The sequence below is a fragment of the Vigna unguiculata genome, chromosome 6, assembly GCF_004118075.2.
Source record: "Vigna unguiculata cultivar IT97K-499-35 chromosome 6, ASM411807v1, whole genome shotgun sequence".
Lineage (NCBI taxonomy): Eukaryota > Viridiplantae > Streptophyta > Magnoliopsida > Fabales > Fabaceae > Vigna > Vigna unguiculata.
The window spans coordinates 2,748,135-2,760,019 of record NC_040284.1 but is presented as its reverse complement, the minus strand read 5'-3'; the positions used below and the strand labels follow the sequence as shown (position 1 = coordinate 2,760,019).

The 11,885-nt window shown below is 36.7% G+C and overlaps 1 protein-coding gene across 1 annotated transcript; it reads left to right on the top strand.

Moving 5' to 3' along the window:
- Window positions 1-7,528: 7,528 nt before the first annotated feature.
- Window positions 7,529-10,340, top strand: LOC114188699. Its single transcript, XM_028077299.1, has 3 exons — window positions 7,529-9,131; window positions 9,624-9,820; window positions 9,946-10,340. The coding sequence occupies exons 1-3, from the start codon at window positions 7,776-7,778 to the stop codon at window positions 10,058-10,060; spliced, it is 1,668 nt and encodes a 555-aa protein (XP_027933100.1). The 5' UTR covers window positions 7,529-7,775; the 3' UTR covers window positions 10,061-10,340.
- The last annotated feature ends 1,545 nt before the right edge of the window (window positions 10,341-11,885 follow it).

Sequence of the window (11,885 nt, the reverse complement as noted above, 5' to 3'; positions counted from 1 at the left end):
AGAACCCAAGTCCTTTCACACAATTAAAATACTCCCAACCACTTGAGCTAGTAATTTTCCATGTCATAGCACTCCACATTAAATGCCTTACAGGCTTCCATTACCCGCATTAATTATATAATTATTTAATTAACTATTTAATTTTCTCGTGTCTTACAGCCCGCTATAGGTGGATGGTCTAAGTCATGACTCGTTGATGTGGTAATTTCTCCGAAGTGATTTTAGGAGCCCCACAACCGAACGACCCCAATGATAAGCGACTGAAGGCCTCCTGCAACAGCCGGACAACTCGGGCAATAAGTAATTGAAAATCACATTGAGATCCTTCTTAATGTGAACATCGACAACACCGACCATGACTTGTCATTCTCATCCAACTATTTAGGCACAAGGACACACCCGGTCGGAGCACGTACACTCGGTGGCATCAGTCGGGCGGATCCAGAAAGATCAGATCCGTAGTTAAAGTCAAACAGGTTAGTAATCAAGTTTAAAAAGCATCTGGACCTCAATTAAGAAAACCTTAATCACTGGCTCATATAAAAACTATAAATAGGAGACCAAGGTAAATTGGTAAGGACTTATATTACGCATTTATTACAACATTAATTACTTACCCTGAACGGACTTGAACTGACTTAAGCATCAGAGCCTAATTGACAAGTATCCTGATCGAATCGTCTAGACAATCAACGAGAGAAAGAAAAGGAAAAGAGAAGGAACGCTGAACAAGAGGAAAAAAGAGCAAATGATAACATATGAGAAAGAAATTAAGTTAGTGTTCAATCCTTATATCTGAAACATAATTAATTATAATAAGAAAAATAAAATAGATATTCTTGGTGATCGAATGAAATTTTAATAGTAATATTTACATATAAGTTACTATATTTATAGTTTTGTAATAATTTTACTTTATGTTTTATTCTTCGTACGCAACGTTTTATAATTAATTAAATTTGTCTAATATTAGAAAGTGAGAAAAATATTATAATATACCTTACAAGAAATTTTATAATTAATTGTAATAAGAAAAATAAAAAAATTATTATTATTTAGGTTAAAATTAGTTTAGACATAAATTAATTTATACTTTTTATTAAATTTTCCAAAATTTGATTTTTATCTTACTAAAAAGTTAATCTTAACAGATAAAGTAATTAAATTTTTTATTGTAAGAGTGTGGAATTTGAAATGTAAAATTATGTTGATTGTGTATATCACAAAATGTGAATTGGCATAGTGGTTGTGGTCCCAATTTTCATGCATATGACTCATGAAGGACTATGGGGTCATGGTCGGGTGAAAGGTGGGTCAGCACATACTTAGACTCGGAGCCCTTTTTGTATATGGATATAGATGTTTACATTTTTAGTTTTGAGAGAATTATGTAATCTCTTTTGGGAGTCTTTGACTTTTATTTCGGTTTTACGAATTATGGACTCCTAGGTTATGATTATATTTATTAAAGTTTTAAATTTCCCGTGTTTGGAAAATAGTTTATATTCAATGCGGCATTTATTGTACTTTCAAATTTTATTTATTTAATATCAGTAATATTCCTTAGGGATGTTACAAAGCTATTCAAACCGATCGGTCAGGCTTGGGGTCTCTACGGGACCCATCAGATCGAAAAGCCTATTTGATTAAAGGGTGAGCTTCATTGAAAGCCCCGGTCGAAAAGCACTAACCCAAGTGGTCAAAATGTGCATCCCCACGGGACTTATCTTAACTTATAGACCCAAGCGACTGAACGCAGGTTCTATCGGAGTTTATACACTTAAAATCCAAAATGCCTAAGAGCACACACAATTTTATACGAACTTAAGTCAATTAAAATATTAAGGTCTCGAGCGACCTGCAGAACTTAGTACCCCTATACAATGCAATGACTTAAGTATCCTAATCGAATTAAATACCCATTTTCAAATACGATCAAGCAAAGTTATCTAAACGATTCGACTGAACGAAATGAATTCTTGCGTTAGGGCAAACAATCGGCCTTGTCAGTATGCGCAAATAAACGTGAAATTAAAACGAAAAGAAATTATATTAAAATAGATGTCTGAAAGTTGATCGAGTGCGATCCATCGAATGGCTGATCAGACCCAATCGGTTGTAGCAAAATATTACATCAAAACAAAAATCCTAACAAGAAAGAAACTAAAATGTTACAACTCAAGGGTCTACATTTCTTAGAACAGAATAAGGAGAGGCAAGGACGTTCGACTCAGTAGGCTCGGGGTTAGGGGCATCATAAACATTCAGTAATTTCCCGTCGACCACATCAAACTTGAAATCGAAGGTGCCAGGTTGGTCGATCAGAATCCTTTAGAAATGGGCCGCCTGATTAAGAGCCTTCTAGAACCCAAGTTTATGTTGCGCGAAAACTTGATCGTCAACGATCAACAACTCGAATTCCAACTCTTGGCATTTCTTCTCCCAAGTCTCAATCGATTGCTTCATTGAGAGATACTCGAGAGAGAGGTCATCGAAACGTTGTTGCAGCTTACGAATATCGTCAACAGCATTCCTCCCCCGATCTTGCTCCTCTTTTAGTTGATTGGTTACCTCTTTTAGTTGATTGGTTGCCTCCTTTAGTCGATCAGTTCCCTCCTTCAGCTTCGTGGCACACTTAGCATGCTCTGATTTGATTAAGTTCAACTGGTTGAACCACTTCGACAAGTCGACAACAGAGACCTTAATCTTCTTCACCTCCTCACGAGCGATAGCCAGATCCTTTTTGGCTGAAGCTCATTCAGCAGTAGGAACCATCATAAAGGGAGGAATGTTGAGAACTTGGGGTCTAAGGGGTGCCTACATGGGAGGCACCAGTCAGAGCATCTGGCTCTAAAATTGGCTCGTTGATTAGAGGAGGTGGTCGGATCGGCGGACGTGGAGGCATACTTGAAGACCTAACGAACTTCCAATGCGCCTTCACCCTTTCCATTGTTTTAGCATTAAGCGGAGCTAGATGAAACATCGTATCTGAAAGAAAACAAAAAAATTAGATAAGTTCATATTATTCAAAGATAACCGTTCGGCTCAGAACCACCAACCATAAACTGCTTTGGATAAATCCTTCGAGAGTAGATGTCAAATCAAAGACCTGGTCGAGAGCTTGTCAGGAAGCTACTTAAGGACAACAAGGTCAGCCCGCTCGGCAGGAGTCATTAGCTTCTCAAAATACGGATCAATGGTAGGAGGCACTTGTGTCCAATAAAGAGGAAACTTGGGACGATCGACTTCATCAAAAAACCATTTCCTACCACGTCGGGTAATAGAGACCTTAAAAAAGTCGGTCTTGAAACCCTTGTACAAGGTGAGGAACAGGTCGACTAGACTCTTGAGGGCTCCAATAAAGGAAATCCACCCCTTAGTCAAAGTGGGAGGACACTTGTAAAAGTAGAGAAATATAGGCATGGTAGGGGTCAACCCTATCACTCGGCATAAAACATTGAACGCCTGCATGGAAGCCCAGGCGTTCGGGTGGATTTGGGTGAGAGCGCAATTGATTTCCCTTAGGACAACCATCTGCCAGTCGTTGAAAGGCACTGTCAAAAGGAGGTCCTGGAAGAAGCAAGCATAAACGTAGAAAAAAATCTAACTTGGTCCCCTCTCGACCATGACAAACCCTTTCGTTGCTAGCGCAAAACTTCAAACATAGACAACCATTTCCAACACTGTCCTTAAAAAAGTCGGTTTTACCGACTAAGTCGACCAAATCGTTTCCTCATCGAAACCTCGTCTTGTAATTTCTGGGTTCATCGGGTGCCCATTCATAAGCAGGGATAAGAGGAAGGTCCAACCGATTGCCTTCATTAGCAAAATCAATTTTAACGTGACCTTTATCCTTACTCTCGGGGTCAGAGCTAACCTCCTCAACCATCGCTTCAGCTCCCCCAACATCTCATGTTGACGACACCTCAACCTCAACTTCCTTATCAATATTTACATTAGTGGGCTGTTACCTGATGACACCTCTCTACCGAGCGATTCCTCAGTCGTGGATAGTGTTAATGAGAAAGACAAAGACCCGTCGTCCTTAAGACCCCCACCATCTCGACCAAGAGACTCGTCTGAGCTTGACAAATTCACGATTGTCATTATTACCTGAAATATACAAACCGATCGGTGCAAGAGGAAGAGAGAAGAAGAAAAGTGCGAAAATAACTTGGATCAAATGTTGCTATTTATAGAAAATTTTGGGGACACGTGGCACCACCACATTCACACGATCACGAGACAATCGATAGTTCAGGAGACGTGACGCTTCATCTCCCACCTGACAAGTATGAAGCGTCGTAACCTTGTCAGACATCACATTCTTACGACTCTCTTGAGCGTCACCGTTTAAACCCTTTTCGTTATGCTTCCATCAACGCTTAAGGCTTGGGGGGCTTGTGTACCATAGGGCTACCTAATATCCCTAACCGGATGACCTAAGGATAAGCGGCTCAAGGCCGCCTGCTATAGGCAGACAGTCTAAGTCGTGACTCGTTGATGTAGCAATTTCTCCAGAGTGATTTTAGGAGCCCTACAACCGAACAACCCTAATGATAAGCGGCTGAAGGCCTCCTGCAATGGCCGGACGACTCGGACAATAAGTAATTGAAAATCACATTAAGAAGGATCTTAATGTGAACGTCAACGACACCGGCCATGACTTGTCATTCTTATCCAACTATTGGGCACAAGGACACAACCGGTCAGAGCACGTACGCTCGGCGACATCAGTCCGGCGAATCCAGAAAGATAAGATCTATAGTTAAAGTAAAACAGGTCAGTAATCAAGTTTAAAAAGCAATTGGGCCTCAATTAAGAAAACCTTAATCACGAGCCCATATAAAAAAACTATAAATAGGAGCCCAAGGTAAATTGGTAAAGGACTTATACTACGCATTTATTACAACATTAATTGCTTACCTCAAATGGACTTGAACTGACTTAAGCATCAGAGCCTAATTGACAAGTATCTCGATTAGATCGTCTAGACAATCAACGAGAGAAAGAGAAGGAACGCCGAACAAGAGGAAAAAAGAGCAAACAGTAATAACATATGAGAAGGAGGTTAAGTTAGTGTTTTAAATAATGTTCGATCCCTGTATCTGAAACATAATTAATTATAATAAGAAAAATAAAATAGATAATCTTGGTGGTCGAACGAAATTTTAGTAGTAAGATTTACATATAAGTTACTATATTTATAGTTTTGTAATTTGTAATAATTTTACTTTATGTTTATTCTTCGTACGCAACATTTTATAATTAATTAAATTTGTCTAATATTAGAAAGTGAGAAAAATATTATAATATACCTTACAATAAATTTTATAATTAATTATAATAAGAAAAATAAAAAAATATTATTATTTAGGTTAAAATTAGTTTAGACATAAATTAATTTATACATTTTATTAAATTTTCCAAAATTTGATTTTTATCTTACTACAAAGTTAATCTTAACAGATAAAGTAATTAAATTTTTTATTTTCTAATCTGAAAAATGTTCACGAGTTTATATAAACATTAAGTAAATAAAAATAAAGTTTGTGAAAATATTAAATTCATGTTAGCGCTTCTATATTATTGTTAAAATATAATCATAATATTCGAGAAGCTATTAAAAAGGAATTACGAGTGTGATTCCCAAAAAGTACAATAAAATATTTCTTATGAGTAGATGGAGGGAAACGATGACGCTTGGTTGCTCTATAGAATATGAGTAGTTGCAGAATGGAGAAACACACAGCCTTGAAGAGCTCCCTTTTACTCCAACAACGCCACAAACCCTTTTCCAAAGGTTACTTCCTTTTCCTTTTTGAAAACTAAATTTTTGGTTCTGGGTATTCTACATCACTTTATTTCTATCTGATATATTGATCGAAATGCGTGCTTTTGGGTTCTGGGTATTCAATATTACATGATTTTGGCTTATTGTAATCCCTTATCTGTTAGCTCTGCAGCGTGTTTGGTTTTGTTTGGAGAATGCCAACTTAGATATATACTTTTAAATAACAACTACTCTGTCGTGCCTGACTTGCAGAAACCTCCCATTTTGGGCTTTCTCTCCAATCCTACCTCACAGTCTGAAGAGGCTTAACACTGGAGTGAAGTAAAGAAACTTATGATCACATCTTTCCCTGGACCTAGTTAAGCATTCTTTGATGCATATTGCGCTTACACTTACATTTTTGGAATAATATTAATTTGTTTGCTTGTTTCCCATAAAAGGGTCGTGCAACTTTTTTTAGCGGGAGTCCATTTGATCATTTTGAATAGAACGGCAAAGCTTATGCTTCTTACCAGGTTTTAAAATCTTCTTCAGATTCATTATTTCTCTCTTTTCATTTGTTAACAGTGTAACATCATATCAGATTCTTTTCTTGTTAACACAGGCCAGCAATGCTTGCATTTTCCCAGACTTTGTTTTGACTTTAGTAATCTCAGGAGAATTTTAGGACAATGAACTGCGTTTTAGCGCTGCCTGCCCAGAAAGAACGAAATGTGATCGAATCGGAAAGGAAGAGAGGGTCCAAGAAACGTAAGCCTCATCAAGGTGACATCGAGGAGAAGGTTGGTTCTGATTTGTATTCTTATGGATGTGACATTGGATTTGTAGGAGATAAGTTGCTGTCAGATGGAAAGATTCAATCCAAGCAAAAGATGAAGAAAACAGTTGAAGATGAGCAGCAGGAAAATGCAAATGACACTGAAGCCAGTAAATTCATACTCAAGAGGAGTGAGCCTCACATTTACAGCAGGGAGAAGATTGATCAAGAATTGTGCAGTTATGGCTGTGGTATTGGATTTGTTGAAGATAAGCTGCTAGTAGAGGGAAACATTAAATCCAAGGACAAGAAGAAGAAAAAGAAGAAAGTGGTTGACCATAAGCTGCAGGAGGATGACTTTGCCCTTGGTTGTATTGATGATAAACTCTTGGTGGATGGAATGATTAAATCCAAGGAAAAGAGGAAGAAGAAATTTGCTGATAATAAGCTGCAGAAGAATGGTGGTGATACCAAAACCAGTAACTTCATACTCAAGAAGCGTGAGCCTCAAGGTGACAACAGAGAGATGATTGATCCAGATTCACGTTTTTATGGCTCTGAACTTGGATTTGTTAAAGATATTTTGCTGGTTGATGAAAAGATTAAATCCAAGGAAAAGAATAAGAGGAAAAAAACTGTCAAGGATGATGATGCTGAAACCAGTAAATTCATACTCAAGATGTGTGGGCCTCAAGGTGTCAATAGGGAGAAGGTTGATGTTGAATTGTGCTGTTATGGTAGTGAAGGGAATGTAGGTGAAATTGCTACTGAAAAGATGGAATCAGAAAGGAAGAGAAGGTCCAGGAAGCGTAAGCCTCGTCAAGTTGACATTGAGGAGAATAGTGGTCCTGATCTATGTTCTTCTGGATCTGAAATTGTATTTGTTGGAGATAAGCTGCTGTCAGATGGAAAGGTTAAATCCAAGCAAAAGAAGAAAAAAACAGTTGAAGATGAGCAGCGGGAGAATGGTGATGAGACTAAAACCAGTAAACTCATACTAAAGAGGCGTGATCCTCAGATCGACAGCAGGGAGAAGATTGACCCGGAATTGTGCAGTTATGGCTGTGGTATTGGATTTGTTGAAGATAAGCTGCTAGAAGACGGAAACATTAAATCCAAGAAGAAGAAGAAGAAGAAGAAGAAGAAGAAAAAGTGGTTGACCATAAGCTCCAGGAGGATGAATTTGCCCATGGCTTTGTTGATGATAAACTCTTGGTGGATGGAATGATTAAATCCAAGGAAAAGAGGAAGAAGAAATTTGTTGATAATAAGCTGCAGAAGAAGGGTGATGATAGCGAAACCAGTAACTTCATACTCAAGAAGCGTGAGCCTCAAGGTGACAACAGAGAGATGATTGATCCGGATTCACGTTTTTATGGCTCTGAAATTGGATTTGTTGAAGATAATTTGGTGTTAGATGGAAAAATTAAATTAAAGGAAAAGAATAAGAGGAAAAAAACTGTCAAGGATGATGATGCTGAAACCAGTAAATTCGTACTCAAGATGTGTGAACCTCAAGGTGACAATGGGGAGAAGATTGATGTTGAATTGTGCTGTTATGGTGGTGCAGGGAATGTTGGTGAACTTGATACTGAAAAGATGGAATCGGAACAGAAGAAAAGGTTGAAGAAGCGTAAGCCTCATCAAGGTGACATTGAGGAAAATAGTGGTCCTGATTTGTGTTCTTCTGCATGTGAAATCGTATTTGTTGGAGATAAGCTGCTGTCCGATGGAAAGATTAAATCCAAGCAAAAGAAGAAAAAAACAGTTGAAGAAGAGCTTGATGATGAGACTGAAACCCGTAAGTTCATACTCAAGAGGCGTGAGAAGATTGGTCCGGAATTGTGCAGTTATGGCGGTGGCATTGAATTTGTTGAAGATAAGCTGCTAGTAGAGGGAAACATTAAATCCAAGGACAAGAAGAAGAAGAAGAAAGTGGTTGACCATAAGCTGCAGCAGGATGACTTAGCCCTTTGTTTTGTTGATGATAAGCTCTTGGTGGATGGAATGATTAAATCCAAGGAAAAGAGGAAGAAGAAATATGCTGATAATAAGCGGCAAAAGAATGGTGATCATACCGAAACCCATAACTTCATACTCAAGAAGCGTGAGCCTCAAGGTGACAACAGAGGGATTATTGATCCTGATTCAGGATTTTATGGCTCTGAATTTGGATTTGTTGAGGATGATTTGCTTGTAGATGGAAAGATTAAATCCAAGGAAAAGAATAAGAGGAAAAAAACGGTCAAGGATAAGCTGAGTGAGAATTGTGATGATGCTGAAACCAGTAAATTCATACTCAAGAAGCGCGAGCCTCAGAGTGACTACAGGGAAAATATTGATCTAGAAAATAATCTGCAAATGAATGGAAATGACACAAATGCTTATGTTAATCCCAAGAAATTAAAAAAAAATCTTTCTGCTTCTGAGAAGTGGGATGAGGCTTACAAAAGAAAAACTCCTGATAATACATGGAAGCCTCCACGGTCTGAGACTGTTCTCATTCAAGAGGATCATGCTCATGACCCTTGGAGGGTTTTGGTCATTTGTATGCTTCTCAACCGGACTTCTGGGAGACAGGTATGAATTATTTGCGTAATATTTCACAGCATCTGTAATCTTAGACTTTTTGCATAGTTTATTTTTCATTTTAGCCCTTTGTTTTACTCTTGGCCTGAGACAGGTACAATATACCATGCTTTTATATCTATCTATTTGGTGGAACATTAGTGAAAGTATAAGAGAGTCAAAGTACACATTGTTTTTTTAATCTCATTTGTCTAAGTATGGTGCATGACGTCAATTAGGTAGGTGCACTGTTTGAGAATGTGTTAAATTTAGGAATCGTAAAGCCTAGGCGATCCCTCTTGACGAAACCATTCCATAGTTGTCATTCTACCATGAAAATTGTGTCAATAGAACCAGTGGTTATTGGCAGAGTTGAACTGCTGCTTTGTTGTAAACAACCTCATGCATTTGAGGTTTCCATTCAATTAAGAAGGACCATTAGGCGTAGCGTAAATGTTGAAATTATATCCATATTTACTGATGGATTATTTCTGCAAAATGTAGACAAAAGAGATTGTGTTAGACTTCTTCAAGTTATGTCCGGATGCAAAGTCTTGCACAGAAGTTGCAACCGATGAAATAGAAGAGACAATAAGGACTCTAGGTTTGCAACACAAAAGAGCAAAAATGTTACAACGTCTATCTGAGGAATACTTGGACGAAAGCTGGACTCACGTAACTCAATTGCATGGGGTTGGGAAGTAAGTCATTTTTGTGTGCACTCTTTTGGTCATTATTTATATGCAGTAATTACATATTACCTTGATTGTGTGTGTGTTTTTGATTGCTTCTGTTGTTGATGATACTGTGGTTCTTTCTTAATCAGGTATGCAGCAGATGCATATGCTATATTTGTTAATGGGAAGTGGGATAGAGTGACACCTACAGATCACATGTTGAACTATTATTGGGAATTCCTCCGTAGAATCTATCAAGCATGAATTGGAATGAAATTTCTAATTTTGCTGTTTTTTCTGTCTTTTCTTTTCGTATCAGTTAGAAGAGGGTTTTCCCTCTCTTTATGGAACTACAAGTCTAAGTTTCCAAATTGTAATGTTTTGAGGAACAATGTTCTAAATATGACCTACAACATTTTGCATAGGACTTTTTATTTTACAGATAACTATGTATGCACATCACTGGTGCTAAATTGACGAAATTTAGTTTCCTTTTGGATCATGTTATTTTTCATTTTAAAATGTACAAAATTATGCTTCTTAATCGTACTAAATCTTTATCTATAATAATAGTACACTTTTATCTAATTACTACTAACTGCTTGTACTGATTTTTAAGATATTTATTGCGAATGTCAATAAAATTCATATATATATATATATATATATATATATATATATATGATATCTTAGTCAAACTGACATCTTAAAACACTTTGAAAGTTGTTATCTATGATAAATATTGTTAAAAAAATAAAAAATAAACAGAAAATGATGAGGGGACCAAAGAAAAATCATGATAAAAAAAAAATAAGACAAAGTTCAATCAAAACTAAGCTTTCTGGTAAATAGGAAGTAGTATCTATTATGAAAGATATCCAAATTAATACTAGGAGGCAAATCAGAATACAATTTAAAATCTTTTATCTCACTTTTCCAATTCTATTCTACTCTTCTACCCCAATTTTATTATTAGAATATCTTTGGTACTTGATCACTCTATTTTACAATAATAATCTCTTAATGTCGACTCTAATTTAAGGTGACATGAAATGTGTTGTCATATACGAAGATGTTAATTTAAGGTCTAACCTGTGAAGAAGAGTTACTAATTTAAGTCTTGGAACCATCTCTCATACCCCATTTACTCCTTGGCCTTTCTAATTTAAAGTCACCAAATTAATATCGTTGATTAACATCTTTTATCATAATAACCTACATTAAATATCAATCATATTTTGAGATAACGATTTTAGGAACTATATAGACAGAGTTAAACATTTTCAACGACATGAAAGGATATTTAATCTAATTTAAATTTGTATTATTTGAACATTCCTTTTCTTTATTTTGTTTTACATTAATATTGATTTAAAAGACCACTTTTACTATAACTTGTTTATTTCTTTCTATTTTTATTTAAGTTTATTTTTTGAAATTAAAAGTAAATTATTTTCTTAATTTAGTTAAAAGCAAACCTTTTTTTATAGAGATATAGGATTTCTCTAAATTGTTTGTTATCAGAATATTGAACTAGGTAGTTTCTTTTTGCACCCCATGTTTTCGACATGCACCCCATAGTTTTGAAAATACAAAACTCGTCCTGTGGTAATAGTTATAGGAAGCGACAATACTTAAGTGTTGTTATTGTGTTTCGGTAGTGGTGTATTTATGGTGGTCGGTGGTGGTTCCTGGTTTCCGGTTGTTATTGGTGGTGATTAGTGTTGTATAGGCTTTCATAGAGGGTAGTGGAGTATTTATGGTGGGAGTTGGTAGTATTGTATGAATTGTTGGACAATTCCACGGAGGGAATATCATTATCAGAAGTATTGTTGTCCCCCATTATATTCACAGGAATATCAACAAATTCCTCATCTTCAGTATCAGATTCATCCCAACTGTGAACCTTTGCCTCAATATCCATCTCATCCAAACCTGCTGCACCACCCAAATTACCTTCAGCCTGACCTCCCAAATCAACTTCAACCTCACCTCTATTTCCATCTTCATCCAAACCTGCTGCACCTCCCACTTCAGCTTCAGCCTCACCTCCATTTCCATCTTCATCCAAACCTACTGCACTTCCCAC

Coding starts and splice junctions, on each gene's coding strand:
- LOC114188699 (XM_028077299.1), top strand. CDS start 7,776: ATGATTAAATCCAAGGAAAAGAGGAAGAAGAAATTTGTTGATAATAAG. Junction 9,132..9,623: donor ACCGGACTTCTGGGAGACAG/GTATGAATTATT, acceptor TGCAAAATGTAG/ACAAAAGAGATTGTGTTAGA. Junction 9,821..9,945: donor CAATTGCATGGGGTTGGGAA/GTAAGTCATTTT, acceptor TTTCTTAATCAG/GTATGCAGCAGATGCATATG.